The 23,981-nt window shown below is 40.2% G+C and overlaps 3 protein-coding genes across 3 annotated transcripts; 2 read left to right on the top strand and 1 right to left on the bottom strand.

The window, feature by feature from the left end:
• The first annotated feature begins 1,403 nt into the window (after nt 1-1,403).
• ca4b (carbonic anhydrase IV b) lies at nt 1,404-4,751 on the top strand. Its single transcript, XM_073493061.1, has 8 exons — nt 1,404-1,464; nt 1,763-1,807; nt 1,901-2,065; nt 2,352-2,497; nt 2,578-2,670; nt 3,272-3,338; nt 3,599-3,762; nt 4,566-4,751. Exons 1-8 carry the CDS (start codon nt 1,404-1,406, stop codon nt 4,749-4,751), a joined length of 927 nt encoding a protein of 308 aa, XP_073349162.1.
• Nucleotides 4,752-11,691: 6,940 nt separating this feature from the next.
• Nucleotides 11,692-14,059, bottom strand: LOC141009198 (RIMS-binding protein 2). Its single transcript, XM_073481670.1, has 5 exons — nt 13,790-14,059; nt 13,279-13,429; nt 12,028-12,152; nt 11,837-11,908; nt 11,692-11,757 (listed from the first exon to the last, which is right to left on the bottom strand). The coding sequence occupies exons 1-5, from the start codon at nt 14,009-14,011 to the stop codon at nt 11,692-11,694; spliced, it is 636 nt and encodes a 211-aa protein (XP_073337771.1). The 5' UTR covers nt 14,012-14,059.
• Nucleotides 14,060-19,379: 5,320 nt separating this feature from the next.
• ywhag2 (3-monooxygenase/tryptophan 5-monooxygenase activation protein, gamma polypeptide 2) lies at nt 19,380-23,585 on the top strand. The gene is made up of 2 exons (XM_073487098.1): nt 19,380-19,466; nt 22,870-23,585. The coding sequence occupies exons 1-2, from the start codon at nt 19,380-19,382 to the stop codon at nt 23,524-23,526; spliced, it is 744 nt and encodes a 247-aa protein (XP_073343199.1). The 3' UTR covers nt 23,527-23,585.
• Nucleotides 23,586-23,981: the final 396 nt, after the last annotated feature.

Genomic DNA, 23,981 nt, shown 5'->3' with positions numbered 1-23,981 from the left:
GAGAGCCAGCCTCCCTCTCCTACCATGAGTTTTGTTTCTGCCTCAAATGTTTCTGAAATAATGCTGAGCATGAAGCTGGGGACGTCTCATTAAACTGTTTAGTGTTGAGGTAAATTCAGCTTGTACATAATCCTCTAATTACATTGAAATAAATCCATGATGAACGTTATGGTTTGTTCATTACACCAAATCCCCATTGTGATTTAGACGTTTTTTTCTCTGCTGTGTTTATTACAGGAATAATACTACAGTAAAGTCAATTTGGGACACTATTCAAAAACAAGTCTCTGGTTTCGGTAAATTTGGCTTGAAAACTATTTAAAATGTATTTACATAATCCTCTAACTACATCGAAATAAAATCCGATTAAGGTAATGTTTTGTTCGGTACAGTAAACCTCCATTGTGATTGTCATTGCAGAAAGCCGACGATGAAGCAGCTTCGAGTGGAATGAACTCTACATTCCCCAGAAAACACACTGTCCTCTTTGGCTGGGCGAGCAGCTGTGTCTCTGGGCTAGGCAGAGCGGACAGGCTGGGTGCACACATGACGGACTGACGGACTGTTCCTCCACACACACTGAGCTTGGATGCAGGAAGCGTTACCTGATTTCGGCAAGGCAGGTTTTGCCATTGGGCTGCTCGTGGAGGGGCAGCCCACCCTTCAGACACCCAGCCTGTCTGCTCTCTCTAGCCCAGAGACACCTCGGCAGGGAAGAAGGCTCAGCAGAGCTCACAGTACAATGTCCACCCCCCCGTAATGTTGCCCGCTGTGCACACTCCCCCCCAAAACACACAACAAACAGCACTGTCCATGGTCCTGACACAACAGCTGAGCATAATCACTTGTATCTCGGAAAAACATTTAGTTGTTTTTGGTGTTTATCACACAGGATAAGATCGAAATCAAAAATGATATGAAGAGTAAAAATAGCAATAGTAGAAACAGTTCTGTAGTACAAATAGCCTAGCTCATACACAGAAGCAGTAACAGTAGCTTATAACAACAGTTGCAGTTCACAGTACATTGTCATTTACTGATAATGCTGCCTTTCAGAAGTCATTTAGAGAAGAAAACTGCATCTTAATGAGTTTACCATATCTGATCAGGTGGGGATTCTTCTGTGAAGCAAGTCTAAATTGTGTAATTCAAGCTGTGCGTTTTCATGCTGAACCCTGTGAAAAAGGGTCCGGTCAGTATCTAGTGATTATCAGTCTTCAGATATCAGCGTGTGCTGTGTATCAGTGGTCACAGAGATCAGGAGTCATAAAACCAAAGTGGGCAGTGTGGGCGGGATTGATAAGTGGACCTGTCTTATATCATGCTGGTTGAACTCTGTTTCTGGCACCACCTTCAAAAAACCTTCAATCGAGGCAGACTTGGACAGATAGAGCACATTAACAATGCTGCTTGCACCTGTTTTATTTTTCATTGCATCTTCCTTGAAGATTGTGTCAGGGGCAGGTACGTTCTCCAAGGAATAAACAAACAAGTTAATTCTTTCAAATGAGACAAACTTGAGAATGTATTCAGCGTACGAATGCATTTTATTGGACTTGTGGTGCTTTGTTTGTGAATAAGTGGGTAGATTTCAAAGATTATTCGACTAATAGCAAAAAGTGTGTGTTTGCTCATTACAAAGAAGGAATGTCAGATATTTCTTTCTCATGAATTTGCTTGACAGAGGAATTATTCCTCAGCTGCAGGCATGCATCTTTTAACTTTATTTGTTATTTATTGTTTTTCAAACCTGTTCTTGTAGATTGGTGCTACCAGTCTGAATTTACATGCAGTCACGCCTGCACAGGTAAGCCTCAAGACAAGGCACTGACATCAACACTTTGAATAAAAGAAACAAAAACGTAGCATGGAGATCATTTTTTACATTTTGCCTTTGCAGGTCCAGAAGTATGGGAACATGTTTCACAGCACTGCGGTGGCAGATTTCAGTCTCCAGTTAACATCGTTACCAAGAAAAACCAACTAGATGAACGTCTCACTTCTTTCCACTTCTTTGGCTATCAAGACACTTTTCACGGTCGCCTCTTAAACAACGGTCACAGTGGTGAGTCTCTTTGATATTTTCAGTTTTATTTAATGAAGAAGATTTTATGACAATAAGTCAATGTGCTTCTGAGTCGGCTCGACTAAGGTGAACAGGTTGTAAAATAGTCATAAAGCTATTACCTCAGTTGTAAACTACTGAGGTAATCATATTTTATGGTACAAGAGGTGGCAAGAGTTAGATAAGAATAGCAAAAGCAACAAGTCGACTGGAGAAATTAATTTTTTATCATCAATCATCAACAAACAGGTTTTAATGGACTATTTTTTCCTGCATTTTTTTCTAGTTCAACTGGATTTGCCCTCCAGTATGAGGATCGAAGAAGGAAGTCTGTCTGCACAATACAAGACACTCCAACTACACCTGCACTGGGGCAAAGATGGAGAACCGGGGTCTGAACACACGATTGATGGAGAGCGATTTCCAATGGAGGTATGAACAATAGAGTCAACACTACGTGTGATAAAGTAAAATGTTGTGTTCAGTATTGAATTATTGTTTGCACTCTACAGATGCACATTGTCCACATAAAGGAAGAATACAACTCTTTATCCGAGGCTGCAAGAGACCGCACAGGCGTGGCTGTTCTTGGATTTTTCTTTCAGGTGAGTTTATTTTGTTATTTTGTGGTAAAAGTGAGCAGCTTAATAATCCATTATGAGGAGATTAAAGGTATGGACATGACTATTTGAATACTGACAGCAGACATTTTAAAGCTGTAACATAGCTGGGACAGAAGATTAAATACTCCCAACTTCTAAGACATTTGATGGGTAAAGGTGATGGACTTAAAACTGAATTTGTCTAAAGATGCCATCAACAATGACCACAGTTTTTGTCAAAATTCAACAAAACAAAGATATGAATGGTCCATGAATCGAGCCTTGAGGTACACCCAAAAAAAACAGAAGAAACATTGTAAAACATCAGCATTTACAGCAATTTGACGTTATCAGGAAATAAATTACATTACAAAGGGCCATTTTAATATTGTGGCAATGGAGAAGAGCTGAATGCAAGACATTCTCAAAGCTTTGTATTAAAAAGTACCACGAAGTCGTAAATTTGTAACACGTAAAATGTTAAAAATAAAAACAACACACAAAGCATCATTTTGCCATCTAGAGCTCTCTGAAAGTATGTGTTATCTCTGAAAGTGTGTTATTTAAGCTCTGGCATCTATTTGATTTTATTCTTTCATTTCAGGAGTCCAAGTCTGCAAACAAGAAATTTAATCCCCTTATAAATGCTTTGAAATATATCACACAACCAAGTAAGTCAAATCTTACATAACATGTAACATGGAAAATTGTGATTCATTATCTTTCTGCCACTTTGTCTATTGAATGTGCTGCTGATTGTTCCAGCGTTAGGCTAAAGTGCAATTGTTATTTGATAAAACAATGTCATAAAACCCCTTTGCTGACAATCAATAATAAAGCGATTAGAACAATGCAGTTGTCACCTTGAACCTTATTATCGTTTAATAATAGATTTCTTGCTAACATCATTGTCTCGTTAATGTCAAACCAGACAACAGCACGACACTGAGGGGTGTGTCCCTGGAAATGCTCATGCCACATCAGGAGAACATGACCAAGTACTTTCGCTACAGTGGCTCCCTCACTACACCGAACTGTGCTGAGGCTGTCGTCTGGAGCCTGTTCGAAAACACCATTCCTCTCAGCAGGAAACAGGTAATTATTGTCACAATATTGTGACATCTACCCAGAGGAGGAAAGTAACTTAATGTATTTACAATGAACACGAGATACACTTACTTACAGATTTCTCTTTGGGGACAATGAAGTAAATTGTATCGTATCGCATCGCATGGTATCGTATCGTATCGTATCGCATTGTATCGTATCGTATCGTATGGTGTTTTTATCTCTTCATGTGTAATATTTGCAGAAAGTGTAGTATGTGCAATATATGTATTTTGTGGTGGTATGTGCTGCTTTGCTTATATGTTGTTTTGCTATTATCTCAACTACCGTATCATACTGTACTGTATCCTATTGTACTGTATGATATCGCATCGCATCATATCCTACCGTAACGTTATGTATTATACCACACGTTTGGTATAGTTTGGTATGGTATGATACTGTACTGTACCCTGTGATTACGTACGGTATTGTATCGTAATCGTATCATATGACATCATATCGTATCACATTGCATCAAATCCTACCGTAATGTATTGTACCGCATCATATCGCATCAAATGGTAGGGTATGATATCATTTGGTATGATATCATATGCTATGGTATGGTTTGGAATTGTACCGCCCTGTATCGCATCCTATTGTATCGCATCCTATCGCATCGTATCACAACGTATCGTATCGCAACGTATCGTATCGCAACGTATCGCATCGTATCATATCACATCGTATCATATCACATTACATTGTATATTTATATAGAATTTACCATTTCATCACAGTGCAGAGTACATTTTCACCCGTCTGTTGTGATTTTGTTGATGTTACAGCTCACTGCATTCTCCCAGCTTCGGTTTCCTGATGGAAAGCCGATGGTCAAAACCTACAGACCACTTCAGCCCATGAACGGACGGCAGGTGTATTACTCCGGTGGCCATGTTGCTCTGGTCAGCACTGTGTTACTCATCATGTCAATGCTGGTGTCCATTGCACTCTGCCTGCACACTACAGGATGAAAGCTATTCTTAAATGTTATTTTTATGAATGAATACTGCTGTCTGTGTTCACTGATGATTGTCAGATACATGAAATATTATGTATATTGTATATTTAAAAGTAAATTATGTATGTCTTAATCTACTGTTTCCACTTCCACTCTTTGTTCTGTGCTGTTTTCTCAAATATAAGTTTTATATTTAAGTTGTAGATTTATCATCTTACCTCATAATTTATGTCTTTTTTGATACAACAGACTGCACTGAAGTTCACTGATCTAACAATCGTTTTTACTTTTGATTGGAAAGTTACCATGAAGGATGACTGCATTTATCTATTATTTGATATTGTTATATTATCTCTTGTGATATGTTATCACGACGCTTATGCTTACTGAAGTGTTTCCCTCCTGACCTGCAGACATTTGAACTCTGAGCTGTTCTTCGCTCTTGGAGTTCAGCCTCTCGCCAGTAAATCATCTAAATGATGACACGTTCACACTTTTGGGTGTTTCAGTGACTCAGATTTTGGTACACGATCCTCTCAACTGTTTGTAAAAACCAAAAAATGATGCAAAGGGGCATAAATGTATACGATGATGATCTACTTTTTAATTTCTTCTCACTAATTCTTGTGTTTTTACATCAAAATAAAACATGATATTCATCGACCAGACAGTTGTCATTACATTTACATTACAACCTTTTATTCCTTATCAGATCGTCTTATCTTCCTGTTATTTTAGGAATTCTGCTATTAGAAACCCGACAATAACAAAGTACTTTACTGGGCAGACCTTCTATGTTGGTTGGCCCAGCATTGTGACAAGAGAAAAAATTAAAATTAAACTGAAAGAAATACAAAGTTGCAACATAAAGAAGATTTTACCTGTTTGTGGTTTTGCAGAAATGTACTTTGCCAACATTTATTTTATTACTTAAATTTATACCAACTTTATTACTGCCTGGACAACAGTACTTAACTCGTAATGAACTTACTCCATTACTCCATTACTCCATAAACTTATATTCTTCGGCATAAATAACAATTACATGTTGTTAGACCATAGAAACCTAAATCAAACCTAAATTAAATTCAAATCGTGCCATCAAATCAAGCTAGTTCCTTATTTTAACCAAAGTGAGTACTGATAACTTTGTCAGATTAAGCTATTTTGAAGCATTCAAAAGCCAGAGGTAATCCAAGCACTCCGAATAAGAAAAACATATTAAAAACAAGGAAGGAAATATTAAAAAGTGTTTCTAATAGTGGCTGAATCATAAAAAAGTTTATAAAGCACTGAATGGTTTAGGGCCAAAATACATTTCTGATCTGCTGCTACGTTTTGAACCATCCAGACCTCCGAGGTCGTCAGGTACAGGTCTGCTTTCAGTCCCTAGAGTCAAAACTAAACATGGAGAAGCAGCGTTCAGTTATTTTGTGCCACATATCTGGAACAAACTCCCAGAAAACTGCAGGTCTGCTCCAACTCTCACCTCTTTTAAATCAAGACTGAAGACCTTTTTGTTTGCTGCCTTTTATTGACCATTGATAAACTGAACTGTACCCTATATTGTGTCGTCTCTTTTAAACCTATTCTATTTTAGCTTATTTTTCTTTTTTTTAACTTGTTTTAATGTTTTGTTTCCTCTTTCTTTAATGTCTTTTAACGCCCCGGTAAAGCACTTTGAGTTGCCTCGTGTCTGAATTGTGCTGCACAAACAGACTTGCCTTGTTTCACCTGGTATGTCATGATCTGGGTCAGGTGGAAGCCTCCCATTGGCTGTTGCTACTTTATAGGCGGGGCCTCGAAACATGTTCCCTTTTTTAATGACTGGCCGTTTATTTAGAGCGCCTGGATGCCTCTGATGTTTAGATTAATCTTCTTCCCATTTTCCAAGTGCACATAATTCTCATCTACATTGTATTACACTGAGCATTCAGACACATCCTCTTTCTAATTTGGAAACATTGTCACATTTATTGAATGTATGTACTTACATGCATACTGAACCAATGACTACTTTTGAAAGCTAAATAAAGGATAAAGAATTTTCTTCTTTAATATGGCATCATATCTACAAAGTGTCACCTCCACTCTCATCCACTAAGTGGCAGCACCGAACAAGTCTGACGTCTGGATTCTGCTTGCATCAGCTCTGGGTTGCAGCTGCACGCTGTGCACTCAGTCTATCACAAAACTATTTTTATTGAGTATTGAGTCCAGCTGAAGTTTCATCTCTCATTTGGTGACTTGCTAACAAACCCACAGCCATGATGTCATGTCAAGTTAAGACAAGATAAGATGTGCCTTTATTGATCCCTCGTAAGAAACAAAGAGTGTAACAATAACACAAAGTAGCAGCACGAGGTCGGAGGCTAAGCAAAATATACTTAAATGGATAAAGTAGAATAGAAATGCAGGAATCTGTGTGCATATACTTCAATGTTCATGTAAATGTGCATTATCTGTAAACACTCATACAAGCTGTGAGTTAAAACAGGAATGATAGCTTTTTGTGGTGTGTGTGTGTTTCCAGCTGCTTTCCAAGATTACAACTGTTCAAACATGGTTCACTTTAATAGTCTTGTAAAATAGCTTCTTACAAGCTGCATCAGAGCCAAAGTAGCTACCTTTTAAATTAATATATTCTATCTGCAATTTGATTAAAAGAAAAAATAGGAGCGCCCTGGTAGCTCGGTTGGCAGAGCGTGTGTCCCATATACAGAGGCTTCGTCCTCGCTGCAGAGGCCCAGGGTTCGAGTCTGGCCTGTGGCCTCTTGCTGCGTGTCATCCCCCCTCTCTCTCATCACATTTTCCTGTCATCTCTCTAAGCTGTCCTATCAATAAAGCCATGAAAAGGCCAAAAAGATACATTAAAAAAACAAAACACTGATTCCAATAATCAGAAGAATCCTGAATATCAGATCCAGTTATTGGCCGGTCTGATATGCAGTTGACCCAGAGTATGCAGCATATACGTACACGTAAATACTGTATATGTATAATTTACTCTCTCAATTTGGAGGCAAATATTTTACTTTTTACTCCAGAACAATTAATGATAACTTTAATTTCTAGTTTTCATATCGCAAACTGCTTTCAGATTAATTTATTGTGTTTATAAAACAACTACAAGGAATCACATTCTGATAATAATTAAAAAAAAAACTGAATATCAGATCTGATAATCGTCCAGACAGGTGTTTGGTTGATCCGTAGTACACAGCATCTATGTACATGTCAGTGTATTTATAATTTACTTTTGCTTGTACTTTTGACACTTAAGTACATTTAATATCAAATACTTTCAAGACTTTTACTAAAGTTCTATTTGTATGTGTGATTTTTACTTTAACCAACGTAATATTTTAACACAGTATCTTTACTTTAGCTCAGGTATGACCTCTGGGTACTTCTGACAACGCTGCTTGCAGCCGTGATCTCCAGTCAAGTTAGATGTTTGACTGGACAGAAACAGTCATGGCGGCTGTTTGTGTGCGCATACAGAGTTTCCAGCTGCTGATTGAACAAACAATTGCAAAAGTCAGCAGCAATCATTTTTAAAAGGAAAGGTACACACTGCCGCCACAGCCGCCATTACGTAACAGGAGATTGACTTCCTGCCTGAGATCAATCATCATAGGTGAAACATAATTCAATCAGTCTTAAGCAGTGACCGGGCAGGATCGCACCTACATGGTGTCATTAGACGCTGCGCTTGACTTTGGCACCGTGACGCTATCTATATCATCCTAAGCACTGGAGGAGATCACTTTGGATATAATCCCAAGTTCAGCAAGAATAGATGTCTGATGCAAGCACGTCCTCTGGCCTAACGCAACAGTGCTGAGATAATCTGCAGGATGCACAGTCATGCTGGCCTGCTGCAGAGGGTCAATCCTTGTTGTCTTGGACGAGGCGCATGTTGACTCATTATCTCAACAAGATACAACCTTTATCTGCTGATACTTTTAGGATCTGATTCGTTCCAACAAATTAAACTTTTGGCAAACCCTGCATGTGTCTGTGTTCATCACTGTCATTAGTGCATTACTGTCTGCTTGTCTTTTCTTCTTTATTCTCTCACAAGGACATCTTTTCTCGGTTTGTGGGTGCCCGCCCATCCCCCACTTCCTCTTATTTTCACTTGGTGTGACTCTGAGGTTTGGGTTGTCGTGACAACAGAGGACACAGGCCCGTCTCTCTTCTATTTGCGAAGTTTCTGTTGTTGCAAGCATATTGCACACTTGCTGCTGGGATAGGGAAGAGCCTTGCACCACCATCCCCCACCCACACCTTGTCAGAGACATGCAGGCGTGAATGAGTTCTCAGAAACACAAACAAGATACGAATCGCTTCCTGTCATCTATACTGAAGATTTTGGACTTGCACGTCTATAAAATGCGACACATTTGAGGCTGCGAGGCTCCAGATTTCCTTTTCCAACACTTAACGGCTCCTACATCCTAAAAACGACCTCACTCAATCGATACCTTTGTGATTTACTGTGATCCTTCACCATTTTGTTTCTAAGCCTCGACGCTGCTTCAGTGAAGACTATTTTGTCCTGAGATAATTGGTACACACCCACATAAATTATTACTGGGATCAATATCTATCCGCTTTAGTGTCTTCTGACTTCTTTCTTAAAAGCAGGTGTCGCCTCAGAGCTGTATGTCCTTAAAAGGGATGAGCTCACGCTTGGCAGCAGTGGTGCAGCTTGGGCGTAGGTTTTGAATTTGCATGAGTGTGTGAGTGTGTGCAGATGTGGAAAGTAACTAATTACAGTTCCTAAGAAGTTAAATTTGACTAATTTTTGAGTAACTGTTACTTGATTGTGAAACTTTTTTCCTCTTTATCTGATGGCTGCAGTCACTTTACTGAGTAAGATTGCGAAAAAATGAAAAAATACCCACAGTAATACTCTGAAATATACTGTATTGTTTGAATCATTACCCAGAAGTACATGAAGTAGTTTCACGTACACATATTTGGAGAAGCTCCAGGTTCTTACATACAATTATTCATTTATAAATAAAGAATTATTTCTCAGTAACATGAAAACATTGGACATTTTACAGCAAATAAATCTTTTAAAGTACATGTGTCAAATACTCCAACCGCTGTGTGTGTGTGTGTGTGTGTGTGTGTGTGTGTGTGTGTGTGTGTGTGTGTGTGTGTGTGTGCATGCATGAACTCATGCACAGCTGCACACACTTCCCTGCATGTATAGTTTGTGTGTGGGTGTGTGTGTGTGTGTGTGTGTGACTGTTACAGCTCTTCCTGTGTTAACCACGTGGCTCAGACAGGGTTAATAAAAAGATCACGTTCACTTCTGGGTTTTCTTTCTTCTGCGGAGTCCAAACGCCGGTAAGACCCTGACAGCAAGTGACTTTATTTAAAAAAATATCTTGAACTTTGCTTTTATTTGTTGTATCTTTCCACTGTGAGGTAAAATGCACTAAAATATACAGGAGGTGCTACTTTATGTGTCATTAATGTTCTGTATCAGCAGGATTTTATGCAACATTTCTGTCAAATACTGTGCGTGCGACTGATTTTGTGTTTCTCAGTTAGAAGTCGATGTTAGATAATTTGCATTTCATGTGTGAAACTTGCTTTTGCTCAACCCGTCATGTCTTCAGCGTTCACGGCGGAGCGACCAGAAACTACTGATGTACAGTGTTGTCACCCATAAAGTAGAAAGCACTACTAAACTTCACTACACAGTGTAGTGTTTCCTACTTTATGGATGAGTATACTGTTGGCTGCAGAGAAACGCAAAAGAAGACACCAACGGACTCTGTGGAAGATTTGAAAACTTGTAGGCCCATCAAGAAAACTTGGTGAAGTTTTCTGTTGCTTTTTGTAATTTAATTGTGATTTGTGTTCATTTATTACAAGTTGATGAGATGATGGTGACTGTGGAAAACTTTAATTGAGATTATCAAACCAGTACAAACAAATAGCTGAGATCTAAAAGAAAGCATGTACACATTTTTCAAATCCAAGATCTTAGTTTATTTTTAATATTTCTGCTTTACAGTTTTTACAATATGAACACTTTTTCTTTATACAATTTTTCTCTTTGAATTTTTTTTTACATAAAAGTTAAAATTCAAAGACTACAAAATATTTTCTTCTTATTCCTCCATATGAAAAAAAAACTATGAGCCAGTTTTAGAAAATATATAAACAGGATTTAAGGCAAATATGGACAAACTATAATAACACACTCTGGTCTGCAATAAACTGAGAATTAAAGTGTTTCATTAAGGCTAAAATAACGTATCCATTGCCATCAGGTTTGATTAAAATAATTATAGTTTGTTCATGTTATAACACGCTTACAGATATTTAAATATATTATTTTTTATTAAAGTGCATTAAGTGAAAGTTATTAATTATTACATGGTTTTTGATTTTCAAATTATGTACAGTCTGTAATTTTCTGTAATTTCTTTCACCAAATGGTTTGTAATTCTTGTTGCAAAAAAGTTTCAATAAATGAATAACCTGACAACTGTGTGACTCGTCTCACTTCACATACTGGTCGTACTGGATTAATCAGTTGCTCATCTGCATACACTGTGAATTTTAAAAGTTGACTCTACTTGAAAAAAGTCAGGAAACCGAGGAACTCAGAATTACCAAGTAAAGTAGACTATTAAATTCAAGTTGTACGAGCTCAAAAGTTTTAAACTTAAAAATTATGAGTCAGTTTCCTCGACTTGTTGAAGTAAAGTCACTTTGTCAGATTTTACAGTGTAGGCACTCATTAAGTTGCGTTTCTAAAGCAGCTGCAGAGCCGTTCTATTATTAAAAAAAAGGTTAAAAAATATATTTTCGGACACATAAAATGTGAATTTTCCTTCTTTTGTTATAAAAACTGCTGATGTATCACTGTGTCTGAGAGTTGGCATCTGTAGCAAGCATCCTAGCATGGCGTTCTGCGTCTAATCCCAGGGAAGCGGCTGCAGAAAGTTAGATGGAACCAACCCTCTCCGTCCACGCAGATCCCCCTGAAATTGAGATGAAAGTTAAACTTGTGCATAAAACAGTCAGCGTAAATACCGGTGAGCAATCCCTGACGACACTCACAAAGTAAAATCCATCTTGATCCATGTCACCTAACACGTATATGATGTCTCCTGACTGAAAGCCCAGTTCAACCTTTGGCAGACAAAAAGAGGGAAAACGATTTTGTTTAGAAACGTCATCACAAACCATTTTGTTGTATCTGAAACAATAAAAAAAACACAAAGTGGTTCATGCGTCATCATCGTGCTTACTTCACTGTCCATGTTGGGGGAACTTTCCCACGGGTCGTAGTCAAATAAGGCCACCATTCGTCGAACAACCACATCCTCAGGGATGCTGGCTGTGTCGCTCAGATCAGACATAGACAAAGACATACCTGCGGGCCAAACCACACAACTTTAAACAGTGTTGTGTGAAGTACTGAAAGGTCATACCTGAGTAAAAGTTAAGATATCGTGTTAAAATATTAATTTAGTTAAAATTAAAGTCACCTGTATGAATAGTACTTGAGTAAAAGTCTGAAAGTATCTGACACTGAATGCACCTGAGTATCAAAGGTACAAGTAAAAGTAAATTATATATATATACTGTATATTAACATGTATTTATACAGTAAACTGTGTTTCACGGGTCGACAGATTATCGGCCTGCACGGTTTATTATCAGATCTGATATTCAGCATACGGCAGAATCAGTTTTTTTTATATCCAGCTGCAGATAAAATAAATTGATTTAAAAATTCACAACTGATGCAGCATGCAGTCTGCAAAATAACAAGTTAAATAAATAAATGTGGTAAAAAGTACGAGATTTGCCTCCAAGAAGTATGAAGTAGCAGAAAATAGAAATACTCAAGTAAAGTACATGTACCTCAAAACTGTATTAAACTCATCGGACTCATCTACTTATTATTATTTTTAATTTTCCCTTATTTTGCATACCCAAATGGAACATATACTAACAGAAGACCGGTAAGGCTTAATTGCATGTATGAGGCTTCATTTGAAAGGTCAAATCCTCGAGTCTCTGAACGATGTGCTTGTTATGCATGTGGCTAAAACAAAACTTTAATTACATCAGTTCAAACATGGCTCAAAAATCTTTGTTTTTGTGTCCTTGTCTGAAATAATTCATATTCGAATAACAACAAATATGACATGATGTATGTCAGATCTTCAGATCTGTTGGCCTGCGAAGAATACAGGAATAAATGTACTCAGTTACTTTCCATCACTGCCTTTAAATCACACAACCTTGATGCTAAAATAGAGACTATATGTGCACAGGGGTCAGTGAAAGCTCACACACTTGAGTAAGCAAGATACACTGGTTGAATTTAGTCAGTTTTGCATTCTACACTCGAGGTTTCTGTTCACTTTTACTCTGTTATATCTTTTTTTAACTCTTGCAACTTCCTGCTCGGTGTAAAACAGCCTCTCACCCTACATTACGTCATGTCAGCCCTGCATTACTGTGTAAGAGCGCAGTGTCCTGACCTCTGCGGTCCACAGGTAAGAATCCCTGCTCCATGAGTAGATGCTTCAGGTACTCGTCGTCCACGGGGATTTCAGCCACCATGTTGCTTGGCACGTAACCGTAGAGACCGCCGGACTCGCCGTGATAGAAACCATCCGAGTCTTTGTCTCCAGACACCTAACAAATGCACAGACAGATAGTTTTACAGCTTTATTTCAGAACAAATGCATGTTTTTGTGCGTGTTTACTTGTTGCAGCAGGAGCCACGTTCAATGAAAAAGGCGGCAAATCACATCAATCAGTTGAGAATGGTGACAGGAAATAAAGAAGAAAAAAAAAAGCTGTCCTGAATCGAGCACAAACAGGAAACACCACCGTGCTCTTTCAAAGAAGCTTTTCAACCGATGAAGAGAGGAAATACAACTGAAATATATGAGTAACACGTGCCAGAGCACTGAAAGAGTACTGGAAACTACTGTGCACCATTTTTACACTAAGTTGAAAAAATAAAAGGCACCACATGGGTTTTTTTTTTACCTTGATTATCTGGCCTGGTACAAAAGGCAGCTCCTCTCCAGCCGTCTCATAGTTGGGAGACATCGCAGCAGGGTTGTAGGGGTAAAGGGCCACAAAGAGCCGGACGGTGGGTATGGACACCTGGCTCGCGGTCTCGAGTTCCCATTCTCTGAGATCGTCCGGAGTAGCAATCCTCACTTCATCTGGAAATATCAAAACATCCAACTCCAGCCTCGTCTCCATTTACAGCGATGTGAGCGCTCGGCTGTCCACAGGCAGATGGCCGCTGTAGAAGGCAGACCGCTCCTAACCCTTATCCTAATTTGAGGTAACTAAGCTAAGCAGAAGGAACAGTAATCCTCTTTGAAGCAAGTGGACAGATTCATTAGTTCAGCACTGCCTGTTGCTCTGTAAAGGCCATGCAGCACGAGCTAATGGCTTTAAAAAGTTGCAAAATAAAACCACTAACATGTTATCTGGGTCAGATCACAGCATGTAGTTCTTTTGGGCTGCCTCTTATTTACATACGGCAGCTGAGAGAGCCCCTTGTGTCTGTGAAATATTACTGAAAGCTATAAAGTAAGTGCAAAACTGAGAAGAGTCTCATGGCAATAGAGGCATGCACTGAAAAAATAATCAGGTTTATTTCTCATAATGCATTATAAAGAGAGTAAAAAAGAAAAATACAGCTGTTAACTCTTCATGAGAAATAAATCGAGCCTCTTGGAAAACAATGAAGTTGAAGCCTGACTGAAAATTAGACTTTTTTTTGCATGGGCCCTGGTTTATTGTCTTCATATCATCTAAGAAAACTGATTTTGATTGTCAAATGACACAATACAATAAAATAAATGAATTAAACTGAATCCCTTTCTATAGTTGGAGATATATCTATATATTTCTGAAACACTGAGACGTGGTTCAGTGGATTTTTGTTTTCTTCCTGCACCTTGACCCAGTTTCACGTCATTGAATGCTGACGCTTCCTCTCCTCACCTCTGTCCAGGTCAGCAGGTGGTAATCTCCTGTAGAGGAAAGCAAGCTTTTACAATTCTCTCTCTCTCTCTCTCTCTCTCTCTCTCTCTCTCTCTCTGTGTGTGTGTGTGTGTGTGTGTGTGTCTGCGCATGTGTGTCTGCGCATGTGCGTAAGACAGGCTTAAAAGATGTAGGTGAGGAAAACATTGAAAAGATCCATATTTGGGCGTCATGTTTTTTGTTGAACGTAGTCTATCTAACTAGTTGTTGTTATATCTTTTAATTTTGTTTGTTTACATACATCCACTGTGTTTACCTTTACATTTTTGTGTGTCATCTGTCTCATTTCCTCTTGTTTTTCATCTTTCCGTATGGCCTCATTACTTTGTATATCTTTACGATTTATATCTTTTTATGATTAATCGATTAAGTACCACTTCCACCTGCAGTGTTTTCCTTCTCATGTGTTCTGTGTTTGTATGTGTTGATGTGGGTGATGAGCTTCTGCATTTACAGCACCTGACATAATTGTCCTTACAGGAATAAATGAAGTTGAGGTGAACTGAATTGTACTGAATTGTCCCCCGTCAATGAGTGTTTGGACATTTACTCAAACAAGGTACTTGAGTATTTTCATTTTATGCAACTTATTACTTCTGTATATGATGACCCTGGAAGTGCTGCTTTATTTCATGTGTTGAGAAATGTTCCAACTTTTTCAGCTGCATAAACAATTAAAAAAACAGAGCAAACCTGATGAAGCAATATGCAAAACTGTAGATCACTCCTTGTCGATTTTTTGGGTCCAATTAAAATGAAATAAACATGGTAAAATGATCTCAAACGTACACACCTACAGCTACTTTCAGTAGATGTTGCCTCACACTCTTAACCTCAAGTAGGTTCTGGATGCAGGACTTTTACTTGTTTATTTCACAGAGTGGTTTTGGTGCTTTCAGTTAAGTAAATGATCTGAATACTTCTTTCAGTGTCTTTATAAGTTGTGACCTGAGAACAGTTTCAATATATTCTCATGTGGTTTCAGACACCTTTTCACTACAACTACAACAACAACAAATGCAGAACACATCTCATCCTCAGACACTTTCACTTCCACGTTTGTCCAGAAGAGGGAGCTGTGGACAGTCCTCTCCCCCTCTGCTCTGACTGTCTCACATTGTGAGTCAGTTAAAGACTCCACACATGAACCAGGGTGAAATAATTAATACTCAATGTAAAAAGTGACAGGATTTAAAGATGCTGTGATATAAACCTGCTGCCCTCCACGATCATGTTCTGCTCTCAGTGTGTTGATAAAATAGCTGCACAGATCCAAACTCACCAGCAGGGTTTGCCCTTTGCTCACGAGCATTTGGCCTTGAGGACAGGAAATGGTAGGATCTCAGATTACAGTTCAGGGACGCCCTCTGAGCTGCCCTGCAAAAAATGATTACGTCATGGTGTAAAGAACAAAACAACAAAATGCAGAAAATCAAAAGTCAAAATGTGGGATACAGTCATGGATGCAGGAACTAGGGGTCCTGAGGGGGCTGCAGCACCCCTAAAACAAGGCTATAACATATGCCGAATAAACAAGAAGGGCCAGATAATTAAGAATTTATCATTTACAACATTTCACAAAGCTTATATAATTTCTACTAACTCAACAACTCACAAATTGAGCGATTTTATAAGGGAGTCTGGAGAATAACTCTCCCTCCTCGTCTCCTTGTTGTCGTTGATGTGGCTGTTTCGACCTATGACATGTACTGTCCAAGTATGCCGGCTGCTGAAGTGCAACACGTTCACAAATTGTTGTACATTATTGTTAATAACGATCAAATACACGTTATCCTGGCCATTCAAAGTAATACAAACAACATGAACGTTACTTTGACATCATCATATAGACTGACCCCCGAGCTGTAACTGGATACGGTGATGTTGGACAAAGTCAATCCAGGACATCTGAATCTGTGTGGCATCATCCTTTCTTTTCTACCTTCATGATAAAGATTGTTTGGGCTTTATGCAGCCAATTCTTCATACAATAAAAACAACAACCTCTCAAAAAGCAGTCTATAAAACACAGATACAGTGAAGAGTCCACATTAACTACAGTGTACTGCTTCATTACAGAGACCCAGAAAGTTTTCTCTGTGTCACTTACAATGTGATAATGAAGATATTGCCGTGTGAATGCTGGATGTTTCAAAGCTGATGCTAAACTGCATTTCTGATTTTTTAAAAGTTGAATAACATCAATGATGTATGAGTGACGAGGTAATTTAAAGGTCTCTTGAAAAAGCTGGTTTGAAACTGAATAATTGGCTTTAACTTGTGGGGAGAAGCAGCAGAAGGAAGGGTTGTAAAAGTGGAAAAGCGTCTAATTATGAATGGCATTTAAAGGTTCAATAAATCTCACAATCTATGAAAGATGAGACCCATTCTGAGGTTTGAATGGAGCTGAAAGTGCGATTGAGCAGACAGAAGTTGAAAAGAGCATGAATAGTTGGGAAAGTGGGAAAGAACGAGGAAGGATGCAAAACAGTGTGAGCTGGGCGCTGAACTGTATCGCTCCACTGAGGAGGATTTAACTATGCTTTCTTGTTTTCATGTTGAAAAAACAAAGAAATTAGTCTTTTCTCTCTGCCGTCACTCTGCTACGATCAAACCTTTGAGCAAACCGGGATTTTTTACATTATACAAAACAAACATTTAACAAAGATGTTCATAAGACACACATCATAAATTAAGAGAAAGATGAAAACAGTGCATAAACAAACAGAACACAGAGGAGGGGATGCAAACCAGGAGATAAAATACGTAGTATTCATAGTGTTTTATATTGTAATGTTCATATTTATGTACATATATTTTTGTTGCTTTCAACTGAATCTCTAAACCTGTCAGCGATCATCTGAGGACAATTTAGCCTTTTGAGGGCAGCAGCCATGTTTACAGTTGGCAGACATCAGGCAGCATCTGTGAGATTACCAACATAAACAGATTTTTAAGGGCACTAATAAAAATCTGTGATGATGTGATAGCCGGTGGGTCGTTTTACTACGTTTAAAAAGAAACATCTTGTCCAATGTGATCCTACTTTAACGTGATTTGAGGGCACTTTATTAAGTCTACACCCTCAACGGTCGAGATTTCACCTTCAAAAAGTGGCGTCTTCCACAGGGGCCGCCGTGTTACACCGCCATGTTTCTACAGGAACCCAGAAGGCACAAACCAAACACTCGCTCCAGAGAGGACTACTGTTGTTGTTGTTTTTGTGTTGTTGTTTTTTTGTTTTGTTAGTGGCCACAGTAGGGGAGGGTGAGACGAGGGGTGTTCAGTTGGTTTGATGCTATAAAATCTTACACACTGGACCTTTAAACGAAAAAAAACACCAACATTTTTTTTATTTTCCATACTTACACTGTGTTGTTGTATTTCTTTATTGATTCATACCAGAAAAAAAGAATTAGGTGGTCTTGATCCGTGATATTAGGCCTATATTTAACGACAAATGCTTTACTAAACCCCGCGCCAAAAATCTGTACATTTGTGAAAGTGGAAAGCCGAAACAGTTGCAATTCAATCAATCAATCAATCAATCAATCAATCAATCAATCTTTATTCATATAGCACCTTTCAAACAAATCAAAAAGCTATTCAAAGTACTTAACAAGTGATAAAACATGGTATAAAAACAGGTTTCGAGACTAATGCACAACAATTGCAATAAAAAAGACAAAAACAAGCAATAAAAAAATAATAATAAAATAAAATAAAAATATTGCACTCAAAAATTGATTTAGAGAGTTTATAAAATACAATATAAGAATAATAAACATCAACTGATAACATGGGATGCATGATTTTATGCTGTAATGACAGTGGGATGGAAAAAGTGTATTATAGACATGTTATATGAGCTGAGGTTGAAATTTAAAAGAAACATGTTTGATTAACAGGCAAAATGATCCAGACATGAGAGTACATAAAAACATGAAATCCATAAACAGTTGCAGGAGGGTTCAGTGACATTTTGAACGCAGTATTGTATTTTGTAATGGAGTAAATGACTCGAGTAGTCAGCATTAAATCTGCCCTGAGGCTCCTCCATCCTGCCCCAGCAGCTCCTCCATCCTGCCCCAGCAGCAGCAGCGCCCACACTGAGATGCTGTGTCACACCCAGCCCTCCTCCTCCTCCTCCTCCCCTCCAACTCTCTTCTCATCAGCAATCAGTCTGTACACGCCTCTCCCTCTAGAGGACCCCATTTCCCAGAAGGCCTTTCACCCAGCTGCTCCCATCCATCCATCCTCCATACGCCTTTCCCATGTATGGAGTGTTACATCATTGGCACAGACACCCACCTTTCTGAGTGATGACGCAGCCCTGGGAGAGTGTGTGAGGAGGAGGAGGAGGAGGAGGAGGAGGGGAGAGAGAGGGAGAGCGATAGAGAGAGAGAGAGAGAGGGGAGAGGGTGTCCCGCACGGAGGAGCAGACAGACAGCAGGGAACAGCTGCAGCGTTAGGTTCGCGTAGGATTTCACTGCATTGCGATTTAAAAATATCAATCATTTCATCCCCAAAACCCGAGTAGAGCAGCTCGACACAGCAACCAAACATCATCTAAAACATGGTTGATCGCGAGCAGCTGGTGCAGAAAGCCAGGCTGGCTGAACAGGCTGAGAGATATGATGACATGGCAGCAGCTATGAAATCGGTAAGTCCCATTCAAAAAAAAAAAAAAAAGAAAAGAAAAGAAAGAAACCATAATGATGGTTTGGATGTGTGTGTATGATGATGTGTGATCGGCGCGTAAAAACCGTCTCGTCCCCGCAAAATCTCGACTTGTGCTGGCTTGTTAGGGGGAAAAAAAAATCGGCGGCTCACACTGACTTGATTATGACCTCACTGCATTTAGACATCATGGAGAAAATAATGTGTGATATCTCTCATGTCTAATGCTTCATCGACAGCTCAGCGCTTTTTTTTTTCTCTCCTTCTCCTTCTTCTCTCCCCCCCTCCTCCGAGTCCGAGTCCAAAGCGTCTGCTCCTTGGGCGGTGCCTTTCTGTCGGCCGCGCCGCTCAATGAGGGAGGATATTGCAAATGAAATATCACACAGGCCTGAGCTTCATCTCTCAGCTCATGCCACATAATGCCTCTGCTTCTTCTCCTTCTTCTTCTTCATCCCACCACACCTCCCCTCCCCTCCTTTAATGCCCATTTTCTGAAAGCTGCTGCTGCTGGGAGCCATGTGAGGTTGCTCGGAAAAAGCCCATCAACTGCTGCTGCTGCTGCCTCCTCCTCCTCCTCCTCCTCCTCTTCCTCCTCTCTTTGTCACATTAATTAAAAATAATCCACATTATCAAGAATCTGCTCATTTTTCAGGCTGATTCAAAATGCTTGGGTGCGTCTTTTGAGCATGACTGCCTCGGAGAAGAGAGAAACCCTTACACTGCTCTTTCCTCCAAACAAACGTAGGAGGCAGTAGAAGCTCTCTAGAAGATTCTTTGTCATATTGCAGTGAGTCAATATGATCAGATTTGATTGTGGCCTTTTGTTTTTTTTTTCTCCCCTCTCGTTACGTGTGCTGACAGATTCCTCCTGAAATCCAGCAGCTTTTTTTTTCTTTTGGGAAAAGTCATTTTGGGTTGACGACCCCGATGAAGTGCCGTGATATTTGATGCAGAGAGGATGACATGGGTGGCCTTGCCTCGCAGGAGCTCTCTCAGCTCTTATTGGCCACTCTTGAGGACAGAGCCTTTGTCTCCTTTTTCCTTTTTCACCCCTCCCTCCCTTCTTCCTCTCTCCCTGTGCCCCCCCTTAAGAAATTCTGGGAACTGGATTCACCGCCACCACCAGTGGTTTAGAAAAAAAAAACTGCTGTGTCACACCAGCTCATACTGGAACCAAGAGCATCCTGGGAGTCTTTAAAGCCGGGGGCCCCTTGCGTGAGCTCACGTATAGATTAGTAATCGTCATACGTGCTTTTTAAAAAAAGGAGGAACATTTTGTCTTCGGTTCCTCAGGGGAGATGGGATTGAGAAGCAGCAACCCCCCCATCCCCGTGGATCGTTTGTCATCAGGGGTTTCTGGTTGCAGGAGGTGGGATGATGTGTGAGCAGGGAGGGATTCCTTTCCCTTTAAACAATCTGCCGTGTCAGTGCGGTCCAAACTGGGCCCTTTTGCAGGGGTGTGTACTCTCACTCTCTAATCAAAGGGAATCCCTCGCCATTGCAGCCAGAAATGATCAACGAGAGCTGATCACGGTTGTTTTCTTCATGAAAAACATACGTGGTTTATTCTCATCGAGATTTTGTGGCTATTCTTGGGCTGAAAGTAACGATTACTTCATAATTGATTAACTGACATTTTAAGACATCACTTTATCTGAAAACATAGAAAAATATTTTCTTTTCGGTCTGCTGATTAGAAAACCCCAAAGATATTCCACAAAGATACACATTTGTGGAGCTGAAACTAGTGAATTTTCCCCTAAAAACAAATGATTGATTATCAGATTCAGTGTCTACTAATTGATGCATGTTGGTGTTTTTTAGCTCGAGGATCTCGGTCTGCAACTGACGACTGTTTCCTTTTTGGATTAACAGACAAATGTAGACATTTTGTGATGGAAAATAAATTGGCGGATAGTCCAAAACCCTCAGAAAAACACCAAATATTCACATTTGTGGAGCTGACACTAATGATTTGTTCACATATTCGCCCCAAAAATGATCAGATTTACTGTGATTTAATTGAATTCATGCACTGTTCGGTTTTATTTGAGCTCTACAGTGAAGCCCTTGAAATCTCAGTATTTGTGTTAATTCTAACAGGCTGTGATCAATTTTACACTTAGCACGATGACCTGTTTGTTTCCTTTACAAAAACCAACAGCTGAGTCATCTAATTAACAGAAATCTGCTTCGTTTGACTGTAGACTTCATCATTAGCGTGCGTAGGTTGTGTTACAGTTTTGGGGAGGCAGGTTGGAGGCGCCTCCGTCTCTATAGGTTGAGCCCTGCGCTCCACATCCACTCGGTGCGAGTGACGTCGGCGATCCTGAGCCATCTTTGTGCTCCTCTGCCTCAGCAGAAAATGTCAGCACTGAGAAATGAGAGATAAGAGGAGATAGAAAGGAAATCATGAGGAGCCTCTCAGATAAAAAGCAGCTACATGTTTCTTTCTTTTTGTTATCGATCTGACAGAAGCCATGATCCAATCACATACCCTGAACACTGCCGCCTTTTTATAGTAACACGGCCTCTTTGACAACCGCCCAACTATCAAACTGATCCGTCAAAATCTAAATTTAACGGTCGAGCTCCGAGTGATGTCACGGCGTGGTGTTTTAGACAGGTAAAAAGGTCAGTTCGAGCCGGAGAGAAGGTCACTGGGACACGTGAACCGCCTGTGCAGTGATGGTTTTCACTTACAGTGCAGCTGCCTCGCAGTGCTCGTGGGAACATTTTAGCCATCTCCAGACCTCCTTTCGCCTTCCCCTCCTCTCCCAACCCCCCACTGCCGCCGACTGTCTTGAATATTCCTCTCGCTAACTAGCATTAGCCGTTCCTGGTGCACTAAATGAAGGGATCGGCATGGAAACTGGGAATTGCATATGACGAGTGAAATATTGCTCATCGTCTGTGCTGTGAACTGTACCGTTAGTCCAGAGTCTATCATGTGAACAGACAGCGTTTTTGAAATCATTAGGGCGACAACGAACGATTATATTCATCGTCGATTAACTGTCGATCATTTTCGTGATCAATCTAAGGTGACTTTGTTGTTTTCTTTTCATTTATAGGGTTATATTGAGGGACTTTTTATGCCTCTATTACAGACAGAAGTAAAGAGAAACAAGGAAAGTAGACTTTCGTCCAGTTCGTGTTCGGCGTTCGTGTTCGTCCCCCAATATAGCACCTTAAAATGACTTCTTTCTTTCCGACTAATGATCCAAAACCTAAAGAAAAGCAGAAACCATAACCCAAAAAGAGTCGTCAACTCTGGATATGTTCTCATACTCGTTCTTGTGTCATGTAAATGCCGTCTGGTGCTGTTAATCAAGGCCTGTGCTCTTGATCTGGCGAATAAAAGGTCCATTTTCCTGTCTTTCCAGGTAACAGAGCTGAACGAGGCCCTGTCCAACGAGGAGAGGAACCTCTTGTCCGTGGCCTACAAGAACGTGGTCGGGGCCCGTCGCTCCTCCTGGAGGGTGATCTCCAGCATTGAGCAGAAGACCTCGGCCGACGGCAATGAGAAGAAGATTGAGATGGTCAGGGCCTACCGGGAGAAGATTGAGAAGGAGCTGGAGGCCGTGTGCCAGGATGTGCTCAACCTTCTGGACAACTTCCTGATCAAGAACTGCAGCGAGACGCAGCACGAGAGCAAGGTCTTCTACCTGAAGATGAAGGGCGACTACTACCGGTACCTGGCCGAGGTGGCCACGGGGGAGAAGAGGGCCACGGTGGTGGAGTCGTCGGAGAAGGCCTACAACGAGGCCCACGAGATCAGCAAGGAGCACATGCAGCCCACCCACCCCATCCGCCTGGGCTTAGCTCTCAACTACTCTGTGTTTTACTACGAGATCCAGAACGCCCCGGAGCAGGCCTGTCATCTGGCCAAGACCGCCTTCGACGACGCCATCGCCGAGCTCGACACCCTCAACGAGGACTCCTACAAAGACTCCACTCTCATCATGCAGCTGCTCCGAGACAACTTGACACTGTGGACAAGTGACCAGCAGGATGACGAGGGAGGGGAGGGCAACAATTAAAGAGAAACCACACGTCGAAAAAAAAATATATGAAGGGCCGGTGGACTTTGGCAGCCGCTTTTGCCGATGATACTACCGCAGCAGCAGTTCTTTATTTTTCCATGTGTTTAAAGAAAAGAATCAAAAGAGAGGTGAGAGTGGAGGTTAAATCTTAGTTTAAATATATATAGAAATATATATACAGTTGAAAGGGGCCTCCGTCTTCTTGATTTTCTCTTTGACATTTGCCAAAACCACTGATATGTCAGTCAATCAGCCTGAAGTGGTTGTTGTTGGATTGAAATGGCAGCCTCACACTGGCATAGGAACTGATCTTGTTCTGTCAAGATAAGCTGCTTAGTTAGGTTTTTGCGTGATAGAGATGCATTTGAGTCACTTGAGAGAGAAAATGCTTGAACGGGAATGCCTCACAAAACTAGTTTGCATTGGTTCCAGTAGTCGTCTATATATGAGAA

The sequence above is a fragment of the Pagrus major genome, chromosome 2, assembly GCF_040436345.1.
Source record: "Pagrus major chromosome 2, Pma_NU_1.0".
Lineage (NCBI taxonomy): Eukaryota > Metazoa > Chordata > Actinopteri > Spariformes > Sparidae > Pagrus > Pagrus major.
This window is presented reverse-complemented; position numbering and strand designations above follow the sequence as displayed.